This window comes from Danio rerio, chromosome 19, assembly GCF_052040795.2.
Source record: "Danio rerio strain M-AB ecotype USA chromosome 19, GRCz13ab, whole genome shotgun sequence".
Classification (NCBI taxonomy): Eukaryota; Metazoa; Chordata; class Actinopteri; order Cypriniformes; family Danionidae; genus Danio; species Danio rerio.
In genome coordinates this window covers 2,392,501-2,405,000 of record NC_141039.2, presented here as the reverse complement: position 1 = coordinate 2,405,000, position 12,500 = coordinate 2,392,501, and the positions used below count along the sequence as shown (strand labels likewise).

Here is a 12,500-nt window from a genome sequence, read left to right as displayed (position 1 = left end):
TGTTCTTTCAATTTTATAGTTCATAAATAAATTAAGCGCTTATGATATGTATTCTAAATATGAATTATTATTATTATTATTATTATTAGTATTATTATTATTATTATTATTATTATTATTATTATTGTTATTGTTATATATCTTACTTTTCCATAATTTATTTTATTTTTAAATCAAAATTTAATTACTAAAATGCATAACTTAATACATAACATTTAAGAAACATTAAAAAGAAATATTAATTAATACATTTAATAGTAATAATAAATTTATTTAAAAAAACTTTATATTTATATATATATATTTATATATATATATATATATATATATATATATATATATATATATATATATATATATATTTATATTTATATATATATATAATATGCAAAAAAAATTATTTAGAAAAGTACATATATACGTTTATTTATTCATTTTAATTATTTAGAAATTGTATTTATTTGTTTATATATTTGTTAATTATTTATTTCTTTTATTATTTTATTTATTTATAAATATTTTTATTATTTTATTTATTTTATAAATATGTTTATTTATTTATTTATGAATATCATTTATTTATTTGTTTATTTATTTATTTATATGAAATATAAAAAATTATAAATTTAGATTAATAAAATGGTTATGCATTGTGTAAGGGATTTAGGCATAATACAATATAATATAATATAATGTAATTTAATATAATATAATATAATATAATATAATATAATATATCAAGCAAATCAACATAAATGTATTATTTTTATTAAAGAACGGCTTAATTATCTCTGCATTAATCATCTGCATGAAAGGTCAATTTATTTGTTTGCTTATTTATTTTATAAGTCAAATTTTCAATTACTATATAATGTATTTATCTAATGCTAATCTGAATTTTTAGCATTATTTCTGCAGTTTTCAGTGTCACAAATCATCCAGATATATCATTAGCTACTCAAGATAATTATAATAATTGTTATTATCATTTCTGAAAACGCTTTATCCACTTCATATTTCAAATGCTTCAGAAGAACAGCATTATATTATTATGCAGTGGAATCGGTTCAATTACTGGCATATAAGGAAAATTAATTATAGTATTAAATATTTATTTCTGCTACAAGGGATTTTAGAAATATCTGCTTGTTATCCTGGAGATAGATTGTGCTGTTTCAAATTCAGTATAGAAACAATGACTGAAACGTGTTAAAGCATCTGATGTTTGTGTGTGTTTAGATAAATGAGCCGAATGCGTATGGAAACACGGCTCTCCATCTGGCGTGTTTTAACGGCCAGGATGTGGTGGTGAACGAGCTGATAGCGGCAGGAGCAGATGTCAATCAGGTCAACGAGAAGGGCTTTTCTGCCCTGCACTTCACCGCTGCGTCCCGTCAGGGCGCTCTCTGCCTGGAGCTGCTCATCGCCAACAGAGCCAACCTCAACTGCAAGGTCCCACACATTTAACACTAGATTTACAGATGAAGTCACAGTTATTTTCTTTTCTCAATATTTCCCAAATGATGTTGAACAGATTCAGGAATTTTTCACAGTATTTCCTATAATATTTTTTCTTGTGGAGAAAGTTTTACTTGTTTTATTTTGGCTAGAATAAAAGCAGTTCTTAATTTTTTAAAAAGCATTTTATTTCAATATTATTAGCCCCCTTAGGCTATATTTGTTTTGGATTGTCTACAGAACAAACCACTGTTATACAATGACTTGCCTAATTACCCTAACTTTACCCTGATTACCCTAGTTAAGCCTTTAAATGTCACTTTAAGCTGTATAGAAGTGTCTTGAAGGAAATCTAGTCAAATATCATGTGCTGTCATCATGGCAAAGATAAAATAAATCAGTTATTAGAGATGAGTTATTAAAATATTATGATTAGAAATGTGCTGAAAAAATCTGCTCTCCTTGGGAGAAAATTTACAGGGGGCTAATAATTCTGACAACTGTACATTTAGGCTGATTTTGGTCTTTAATGTAATGTGAACATGAATGTTGTTTTCAAAAGAACTTATCTGCACAAAGGCTGCACATATTAAATGGAAATACAGTAAATAAACCAGAAAGAGTCAGAATCAGAAGGTGGATTTATAAAATGATTTGCCATTTTTTTGGTCATTTTCAGGAGCGCAGGGTACACGCATACACACATATCAACACAAGAAGACAGAAGCACTTATAAATAAGTGGAAAATATAGTAAACATAAAAAATGATGAAGTTAAATCTATACATCTAGATGGTGTGTGTGCAATAGGTGCATTGTTGCAAATAAGAAATACAAATATTTATATAAAAGTCTTTACATTTAAGAGGCTTGATTGGTCACAAAAACCGAGGAATTAACCTAAGAATTAATGCAGGTTCAAGAGTTCACAGCTAAGCTTGTTTGGCATGAGAGAGCCCCAAGCTCAATGGATCCTCGAGTCCGGGGTTTCCTCCCGTTCGCAGAGCAAAAGGGGAGCCTGAGCTCAGTGGATTTCAGAAGTCCCCGGCTCCGGTAGCTAAGGGAACACGTGAGAAAAGGGGGTTAGACAAGTGTTTGATTTTTATGCATGATGTATATCTTTGGATGGTGGAAGGAAACTTGAGAACCCGGGGACAACCGGCGGGACCAGGGCCGGCAGTGTTTTTGCTGTGGGGCTCACAGTGCTAACCACTGGGCCGCCGTGCCGCCCGATCAATGGTAAAGGAGCAGAATTGGGGAGGTAGGGGGGGGGGGGGGATTTCTTCCAAACGAAGATGAAATGGACTGAAAGCTGTGGTTATTTATAGTAGCTTAGGGCTCATATGATTGGAAGATAATGATTAGCTGACGCTCCATTCACACGGGGCGTCAGCGTCAACACTTCCCATTCACTTTGAATGGGTGACGTCAGGCGTTGCCGAACTGCATTGTGGATCGAATGCGTCAGCCAATCAGATCGCTGTATGCAAATACACCAGCTAGACAGTGGCCTATTGCTGACTGAATTTCATTGGCTAAAGCTGCTTTGACGATCGCTTCAGCCCCAACCTCAGACACGCCTTCAGTCAAGCGTTGACGCTGAAGCCCCGTGTGAATGGGGCGTAATACGAGGCCGGCCATGATAAATCATAAGCACGTGATCCTCTCAAAATGAGTTTATAAATAAACCTCACTTAATAATATAGTTAAAATTAATGCAAATGCATTTTGAAGATTATGAAGATGTGCATTATCTAGTGCCATACTGTGTGTTTGATCACAAATGCTGTAAATGCTGAAAATTCTGCAACAGATTACAAAATAAATTGCATTTTAAAATATTTAAAGTTATTTTAATTTGCAATAATATTTCACAATTTTACTGCATTAACCACATATATACTACCTGACAAGAGTCTTGTTGTGGATCCCATTTGTAAGAGCAGCAAATAATACCTTGACTTCAAGTTGATCATGGGTAAAAGTGTTAAAAAGGTCGATTTCTCTGCTGAATCATCTGTCAAACTGCCTCCCAATCATCATGGAACCAGCATGGACCAAGATTCTCATAGAAATCAGTCAAGTTTGGTGAAGAAAAAAATCATGGTTTGGGGTTACATTCAATATGGGGGTGTGCGAGAGATCTGCTCCAGGATTGGCCCGCCCAGTCACCAGACATGAACATTTTTGAGCATGTCTGGGTTAAGATGAATAAGAAGGCATTGAAGATGAATCAAAAGAATCCTGATGAACTCTGGGAGTCCTGCTGAACGCTTTCTTTGCCATTCCAGATGACTTTATTAATCAGTGATTTGAGTCATGTCAGAGATGTATGGATGCAGTCCTCCAAGCTCATGATGGAGTCAGACACATTCATTCTGTCTCCACTGCAGCAGGACTTTATATTCTATACTGGACATTATTTCTGTTCAGTGATGACACTTTAGTCTAAGCAGAGTCAGAGCGCACTGTCCTAATGAAATCAGTCAAAATCAAGACATGATCATATTTTATTGTGCTCAAATTAGCATCATCTTAAGGCCTTTGCCTTTCATATTTCATATTTCTAAGCTACTTCTGATACCAAATCATCAACTGGAAGTCATGTTATTATTTGTTGTTCCTAAATAGGTGACAAGACTTTCGTCAGGTAGTTTATATACATGATTAATTAAATAATACCACGGTGAACATACGTCTTTTTTTTTATAAATATTAATGTAACTTCTCCTCCAGAGTAAAGATGGTAAAACTCCTCTCCACATGGCAGCCATTCACGGCCGATACTCCAGATCACAGGCCATCATTCAGAACGGTGAGGGTTTGTTTGTATTTACCTATATTCGTGTTTACATCTGTTTATTTTCATTTATATTGAACTTTTACTATGTTTGTAAAGCACTTCGAGCTGCAGTACGAATAATGCTTTTATTGCTGAGATTTTTTTGTCTCATTTTATTGTCCAAATATCTAAAAATGCTTAAATCAAGAAGTGTTTTCTAGACAAGTAAAACAATGTAGTCTCATTTTAACAAATAATATGCCAAAACTAGCAGAGTTTACCTTTAAAACAAGTGAAGTAATCTGCCAAAGTGATACACAAAATAATCTTGTTGACATGAGACTATTTCGCTCACCCCATTGGCAGATTATTTTGCTTGTTTTAAGGAAAAACTCACTTAATTTTGACATTTTATTTATATTTTTTGCTTATCTAAAAATGTTTCTTGATTAAAGAAGTTTTAGGTATTCGGAGTAAAATCAAGAGACAAAATCCAAGTAAGAAAAGCATTATTTACAGTCTACCTTTAAAAGCGCTATTTAAAAATAAAGTTTATTATTATTAATATTATTGTTATTATTATTATTATTAATGTTATTATAATTATTATTAATGCTATTATGATTATTATTATTAATAATATTGATGTTGTTATTATTATTATTGTTATTATTAATATTATTATTATAAATGTTATTATTGTTGTTATTATCATTATTATTATTATTATTATTATTATTATTATTATTATTATTAATGCTATTATTATTATTATTATTATTAATATTATATATTATATATATTATTGTTGTTGTTGTTGTTGTTATTGATGTTATTATTATTATTATTATTATAAATGTTATTATTGTTGTTATTATCATCATTATTATTATTATTATTATTGTTATTATTATTAATGCTATTATTATTATTATATATTATATATTTATCATTGTTGTTGTTGTTTTTATTATTAATGATGTTATTATTTATTATTATTAATATTATTATTATTATTATTATTATTATTATTATTATTATTAATGTTATTATTATTATTATTTATATTATTTTATTATTATTATTATTAATGTTATTATTATGATTTTTTGCCCATCTCTTGTTTATCTTCCTCTTCATCTGTAGGTGCAGAGATCAACTGTGAGGATGAGAACGGAAACTCTCCTCTTCATATAGCGGCTCGATATGGTCACGAGCTGCTCATCAACACACTCATAACCAACGGTGCTGACACAGCAAAGTGAGTCAGAGAGTGTGTTTTCACAGTTATGGCTAATATATGCGCTGGCACTGATCATGTGACTCCGCCCACTGTAGGCGGGGCATCCATGGCATGTTCCCTCTCCATCTGGCAGCACTGAGTGGATTCTCCGACTGCTGCCGGAAACTTCTCTCCTCAGGTAAAACATGCGGAAACATTTTCTTTAAAGGCCATGAATTAATGAGTTAACACGGTTAATGTTAATGTTTTTTTATTTTCTGTTATTTTTATTCATATTTTACCTTTATTCTACACTTCTGTTTTCCTAATAATCATCTGCTGACTTCCTATTTTTATGAAGCCCCTCCCCCAGATATGCACAATGAACTCTGATTGGTCAGTGTTTTCTGATTTGCCCACTTCTTAATACATTTCAAAGGATACATCATTAAGGGGGTGGGGTTTATGTAAATTGTAGAACTGTGATGTCACAAACTCTGGAATTTCTTATTGCAGTTTCTCAGCAGCTTGTTTTATGTCTCTTTAAAATTTTAAATAAAATCTATTTTAGCACCAAACTTTTAGTGCTATTGATTTTCTTTGCAGTCAAACAGCAACATTACACACTAACTAAACTGAAATCATAATCAAGGCCCTTTTTAAAAGTGATTTTTGAGCATAAAGCTGTGGTTTAGTGATGATGTTGATGTTTTTGGTTCAGGTTTTGACATAGATACGGCGGATGACTTTGGCAGGACGTGTCTGCATGCGGCGGCTGCAGGAGGGTCAGTCGCAGCATTACTTCTCTCTGATTGGCTCATCAGCGCTCTCTTGTGTCCTGTGTTTATTGTCTTGTGTGTTTAACTTGTCTTTCTGCAGGAATCTGGAGTGCTTAAATCTGTTGTTGAACACAGGTGCTGATTTTAACAGGAAAGACCGATTTGGGAGGTGAAATATTTCAGATTATCAAACATATATTAACCCAGAAATCAGTTTTGATTTGTTTAATGTAATTCTTCTCTGGTCACCAAGCTTGTTTAATGTATATGTATTTAAATCTAATTGAAGCACATCATTATTTCATTAATATTATAATTAAAGACGTGTTTTAAAATTTCAAAAATGTAGTTTTAATTAAAAATCTTTTATCCGTTTATCCACATTTAATTTGTATTTGTTTTATGTTTATCTAATTTTAATACATCTATAAATTATATCATAAAATTTCTCTTATGCAATTTTTTAAATATTTTATTGAAGCAATTTTGTATGCATTTAACGTTATGCAATGTTAATATAATATAGTATAGTGCATATATACACTTAAAGTTTATGATACAATTTATTAAATAAATAAATTACTATATATTCGTTTTTTAATATATTGTATATCATATTAAATTGTATTTTATTATATTATATTATATTATATTATACTTTATTATATTATATTATATTATATTATATTATATTATATTATATTATATTATATTATATTTTGTTATATTATATTATATTATATTATATTTTGTTATATTATATTATACTTTATTATATTATATTATATTATATTATATTATATTATATTATATTATACTTTATTATATTATATTATATTATATTATATTATATTATATTATATTATATTATATTATATTATATTATATTATATTATATTATATTATATTATATTATATTTTGTTATATTTTATTTTATTTTATATTTTTCAGAGAGACTGGGCTATATATTTTCTTTCAGTTTCCCAGCACAGATGCTGCTGGATTGATAAAGCAGATCCCAATTCTAGCAGGAGGAATATGATTATGATTTCTGTTTCTGTCTGTGTGTCAGGACGGCGCTGCATTACGCTGCTGCTAACTGTAACTATCAGTGTCTGTTTGCTCTGGTTGGTTCTGGAGCGAGTGTGAACGAGCGAGACATCAGAGGCTGCAGTCCATTACACTACACTGCTGCTGCAGACTGTGATGGCAAGTGAGTGACACACACACACACACACACACACACAAACACACACACACACATATACTTGTTTCTACATTCTGGTGGGGACTTTTATAGACACACTGATGGTGCTGCAGACTTGTAATTCACAGTCTGAGTCACAGGACTGATTTTTATGATCCCCATAGACAAGAAAAAAATAGTGACTGCAAATTAAAGGAAAGTAGTGGAGTTAAAGTACTGATACAGCACTAAACACGTACCCAAAAGAAAAGAACAAATTTATAAAACTACTTAGTAAAGAACAATTCCTGAGAAAAACTACTGAATTACAGTAATTTGAGTATTTCTAACTTATTACTTTATACCAGGGGTCACCAATCTCGGTCCTGGAGGGCCGGTGTCCCTGCAGGGTTTAGCTCCAACTTGCCTGAACACACCTGCCTGGATGTTTCTAGTATACCTAGTAAGACCTTGATTAGCTTGTTCAGGTGTGTTTGATTAGGGTTAGAGTGAAAATCTGCAGGACACTGGACCTGCAGGAACAAGTTTGGTGACCCCTGCTTTACACGACTGGTCATCACTATATTATATTAGTCATAACTGTGTGTGTGTGTGTGTGTGTGTGTGTGTGTGTGTGTGTGTGTGTGTGTGTGTGTGTGTGTGTCAGGTGTCTTGAGTATCTGCTGAGGAATGATGCTCATCCAGCTCTCAGGGATAAAGACGGATACAGCGCTGTTCATTACGCCTCAGCGTACGGTCACCGAGTGTGTCTGGAGCTGGTCAGTTCTTCATCTAAACTCTAAAACTAAAGCTTTAACCCTGCTACTGTGTGTCTGGAGCTCAAACATGTGCTTCATTTTGCAGATCGCCAATGAAACGCCGTTAGATGTGGTGAGTGTAAATCTGCATTTCTGTGTTAATTCACAATGTCTGTGCAGTGCTGCTCTCTAATGGCCACAAGAAACACAACAGGGGATTTAAATCGAGGCTATTTACTGGATTGATGGATGTTTTTGCTCTGCTTTTTCAGATCATACATCTTTTAATTGTTGGTGATGTAATCTGATTTCAGTTCTGCAAAAATCCATGAGTGTACTGTGTGTGTGTGTGTGTGTGTGTGTGTGTGTGTGTGTGTGTGTGTGTGTGTGTGTGTGTGTGTGTGTGTGTGTGTGTGTGTGTGTGTGTGTGTGTGTGTGTGTTTTCAGCTGATGGACACGTCTGCATCAATCATACACGACACAGACGTCCAGCCTCCCATCAGCCCTTTACACTTAGCGGTGAGTTCAGTTTTCATATTTTCTGTTCATATTTCTATTCTGTATTGTGCAATATGTCTTGTTCAGTCGAAAAACTCTATTTGTAAAAAACAAAAAAAATTAAATTGGGTTGTAATATTGTTATTGTTAACTAAAATAATTAAATTAAAAATAATAAAGATAATATTTTGCTACTTAAAATAAAGCTCAAATAAAATGTAAATATTAAGTTTAAAAAAATTTATATATACATACAGTATATATACCGGCCACTTTATTAGGTACACCTAATCAGCCTAACGCAAATTTCTAATCAGCCAATCAAATGGCAGCAACTCAATGCATTTAGGCATGTAGACATGGTCAAGACGATCTGCTGCAGTTCAAAGTGAGCATCAGAATGGGTAAGAAAGTGGATTTAAGTGACTTTGAACGTGGCATGGTTGCTGCTGCCAGACGGGCTGCTCTGAGTATTTCAGAAACTGCTGATCTACTGAGATTTTCATGCACAACCATCTCTAGGGTTTACTGAATAAGAGGAAATATCCAGTGAGCGGCAGTTCTGTGGGCGCAAATGCCTTGTTGATAGTCAGAGGAGAATAGCCAGACTGGTTCCAGCTGATGGAAAGGCAACAGTAACTCAAATAAGCACTCGTTACAACCGAGATCTGCAGAAGAGCATCTCTGAACACACAACACGTCCAACCTTGAGGCGGATGGGCTACAGCAGCAGAAGAGCACACCGGGTGCCGCTCCTGTCAGCTAAGAACAGGAAACTGAGGCTACAATTCACACAGACTCACCAAAACTGGACAATAGAAGATTGGAGAAACGTTGCTGCTCTGATGAGTCTCCATTTCTGCTGACACATTCAGATGGTCGGGTCAGAATTGGCCTCAACAACATAAAAGCATGGATTCATCCTGCCTTATATCAGCGGTTCAGGCTGGTGGTGGTGGTGTAATGGTGTGGGGGAGATTTTCTTGGCACACTTTGGGTCCATTAGTACCAATTGAGCAAGGTGTTTGTGTGTTTCAGGCGTATCACGGTCACCATCACGCCCTGGAGCTGCTGGTTGAGTCTCTGCTGGATGTGGATGTGAGGACGCCGCAGGGTCACACACCTCTCAGTCTGGCGGCGTTTAAGGGTCACGTGGAGTGTGTGGAGATCCTGCTCACTCAGGGAGCGTCTGTCATGCTGAAGGACTACACACACAAGAGGAACGCTGTTCACTGCGCAGGTCTGCAACACACACACACACACACACACACACACACACACACAATTGTCGATTTAAAATATACATAGAAAAACTCACCGGCCACTTTATTAGGTACACCTTAGTAATACTGTGTTGGACCCTCTTTTGCCTTCAGAAGTGCCTCAATCCTTCATGGTGTAGATTTAACAAGATACTGGAAATAAAACTTTTGATGATCAAATTGCCGAAGTGTGTTTTCTGTGTGTTTGTATGTGATTGTGTGTTTGTGTCTTCAGCCATGAATGGTCACTCGGAGTGTGTGCGTCTGCTCATCAGCAACTCTGACCAGCAGATCAACATCAACACACGGGACGGGAGAGGACAGTGAGTCTCTCAATATGTGTGTGATTCAATAACACAGAATTGTGTGACTGGGTCTGATGTGTGTGTCTGTGTGTGTGTTGTGCTCAGGACTCCTCTGATGTTGGCTGTTCTGGGTGGACACACAGATTGTGTGTATCTTCTTCTGAGTAAAGGAGCCAGTGTGGAGGCCAGAGATAAATGCGGCAGGACGGCCCTTCACCGTGGGGTCAGTCTCACACGCACGCACACACACACACACACACACACTTACAGAATATGCTTCTATTCTGTAGTCCCCGTATAACATGAAAACTGAGCATGTGTGTGCGTGTGTATGTGTTTGTGTTTGTATGCATATGTTTGTATATGTATGTTTGTGCTTATGCGTGTGTGTGTGTGTTTGTGTTTATGCGTGTGTGTGTGTGTGTGTGTGTGTGTGTGTCTACATGCATGTATGTCTCTATACGTTTGCTTATGCGTGGATTTGTTTGTGTGTGTGCGCGTCCATGCATGTTTGTGTTTATTTGTGCGCGTGTGCGTGTGTATTTGTTTATGTGTGTGCTTAATGCGTGTGTGTTTGTTGATGTGTGTGCTTATGCATTTGTGTTTGTATCTGTGTGTGTTAATGTTTATGTGTGCTTTTATGCGTGTGTTTATGTTTATGTGTGTGCTTATGCGTGTGTGTTTATGTTTGTGTGTTTATGGGTGTGTGAGTGTTTATGTTTATGTGTGTGCGTTTGTTTATGCATGTGCGTGTGTTTGTTTGTGTGCGCTTATGCCCATGTGTGTGTGTGTGTGTGTGTGTGTGTATGTTTATGTGTGTGCTTATGCGTGTGTGTTTGTTTGTGTGTGCTTATGCATGTGAGTGTTCATGTCTATGCGTGTGCTTATGCATGTTTGTTTATGTTTATGCGTGTGTGTTTGTTTGTGTGTGCTTATGCGTGTGAGCGTTCATGTTTATGCGTGTGCTTATGCATGTTTGTTTATGTTTATGCGTGTGTGTTTGTTTTTATGTGTGTGCTTATGCGTGTGTGAGTGTTTATGTTTCTGTGTGTGCTTATGCGTGTGTGTTTATGTTTGTGTGTTTATGGGTGTGTGAGTGTTTATGTTTATGTGTGTGCGTTTGTTTATGCATGTGCGTGTGTTTGTTTGTGTGCGCTTATGCCCATGTGTGTGTGTGTGTGTGTGTGTGTGTATGTTTATGTGTGTGCTTATGCGTGTGTGTTTGTTTGTGTGTGCTTATGCGTGTGAGTGTTCATGTTTATGCGTGTGCTTATGCATGTTTGTTTATGTTTATGCGTGTGTGTTTGTTTTTATGTGTGTGCTTATGCGTGTGTGAGTGTTTATGTTTCTGTGTGTGCTTATGCGTGTGTGTTTATGTTTGTGTGTTTATGCGTGTGTTTATGTTTCTGTGTGTGCTTATGCGTGTGTGTTTATGTTTGTGTGTTTATGTTTATGTGTGTGCGTTTGTTTATGCATGTGCGTGTGTTTGTTTGTGTGCGCTTATGCCCATGTGTGTGTGTGTGTGTGTGTGTGTGTATGTTTATGTGTGTGCTTATGCGTGTGTGTTTGTTTGTGTGTGCTTATGCGTGTGAGTGTTCATGTTTATGCGTGTGCTTATGCATGTTTGTTTATGTTTATGCGTGTGTGTTTGTTTTTATGTGTGTGCTTATGCGTGTGTGAGTGTTTATGTTTCTGTGTGTGCTTATGCGTGTGTGTTTATGTTTGTGTGCTTATGCGTGTGTGAGTGTTTATGTTTCTGTGTGTGCTTATGCGTGTGTGTTTATGTTTGTGTGTTTATGCGTGTGTGAGTGTTTATGTTTATGTGTGTGCTTATGCGTGTGTGTGTGTGCATGTGTATGTTTATGTGTGTGCTCATGTGTGTATGTGTGTGTTACAGGCAGTGATGGGTCATGTGGTGTGTGTGGAGGCACTTCTTCAGCACAGCTGCAGTGTTCACCTCCAGGACAGTAGAGGGCGCTCTCCTCTCCACCTGGCGGCAGCATGTGGTCATGTTGGGGTCCTGAGGGCCCTCCTGAAGGCCCAGAAGGCCATCCTCGTCCTCAAGGACAACTGCGGATACACACCGCTGCACTGGGCTGCTTATAACGGTATTTGAACCTTTTTTAACGGTATTATAATGATATTTTAAGCATGGCTCTGCTCTCTCATGTGTTGTTCTGTGTTGATCACCTCAGGTCATGACGCATGTGTGGAGCTGCTTCTGGAGCAGGACGTCTTCCGCAAGATGG

The 12,500-nt window shown here is 35.4% G+C and overlaps 2 protein-coding genes across 5 annotated transcripts in view; one reads left to right on the top strand and one right to left on the bottom strand.

The window, feature by feature from the left end:
- Nucleotides 1–12,500, bottom strand: part of dennd3a (DENN/MADD domain containing 3a) — a 400,395-nt gene that overhangs the window by 80,827 nt on the left and 307,068 nt on the right. The gene's annotated exons all lie outside the window — the stretch shown is intronic.
- The window catches only part of ankrd28a (ankyrin repeat domain 28a), a 45,058-nt gene that overhangs the window by 23,455 nt on the left and 9,103 nt on the right, over nucleotides 1–12,500 (top strand). For all 4 annotated transcript variants that reach the window (XR_015516276.2, XR_015516275.2, XM_087295161.2 and 1 more), the window contains exons 8-22: nucleotides 1,240–1,452; nucleotides 4,195–4,273; nucleotides 5,387–5,501; nucleotides 5,579–5,661; nucleotides 6,184–6,247; nucleotides 6,342–6,410; nucleotides 7,315–7,455; nucleotides 8,096–8,207; nucleotides 8,293–8,319; nucleotides 8,634–8,705; nucleotides 9,723–9,924; nucleotides 10,182–10,269; nucleotides 10,357–10,474; nucleotides 12,149–12,359; nucleotides 12,447–12,500. The exon at nucleotides 12,447–12,500 is cut by the window's right edge and continues 34 nt beyond it. Coding sequence is in view for 2 of the 4 variants with exons in the window: in XM_087295161.2 (XP_087151287.2) it covers nucleotides 1,240–1,452; nucleotides 4,195–4,273; nucleotides 5,387–5,501; nucleotides 5,579–5,661; nucleotides 6,184–6,247; nucleotides 6,342–6,410; nucleotides 7,315–7,455; nucleotides 8,096–8,207; nucleotides 8,293–8,319; nucleotides 8,634–8,705; nucleotides 9,723–9,924; nucleotides 10,182–10,269; nucleotides 10,357–10,474; nucleotides 12,149–12,359; nucleotides 12,447–12,500 (1,648 nt within the window). In the remaining 2 variants the exon portion in view is untranslated. The remainder of the gene's footprint in view (nucleotides 1–1,239; nucleotides 1,453–4,194; nucleotides 4,274–5,386; nucleotides 5,502–5,578; nucleotides 5,662–6,183; nucleotides 6,248–6,341; nucleotides 6,411–7,314; nucleotides 7,456–8,095; nucleotides 8,208–8,292; nucleotides 8,320–8,633; nucleotides 8,706–9,722; nucleotides 9,925–10,181; nucleotides 10,270–10,356; nucleotides 10,475–12,148; nucleotides 12,360–12,446) is intronic.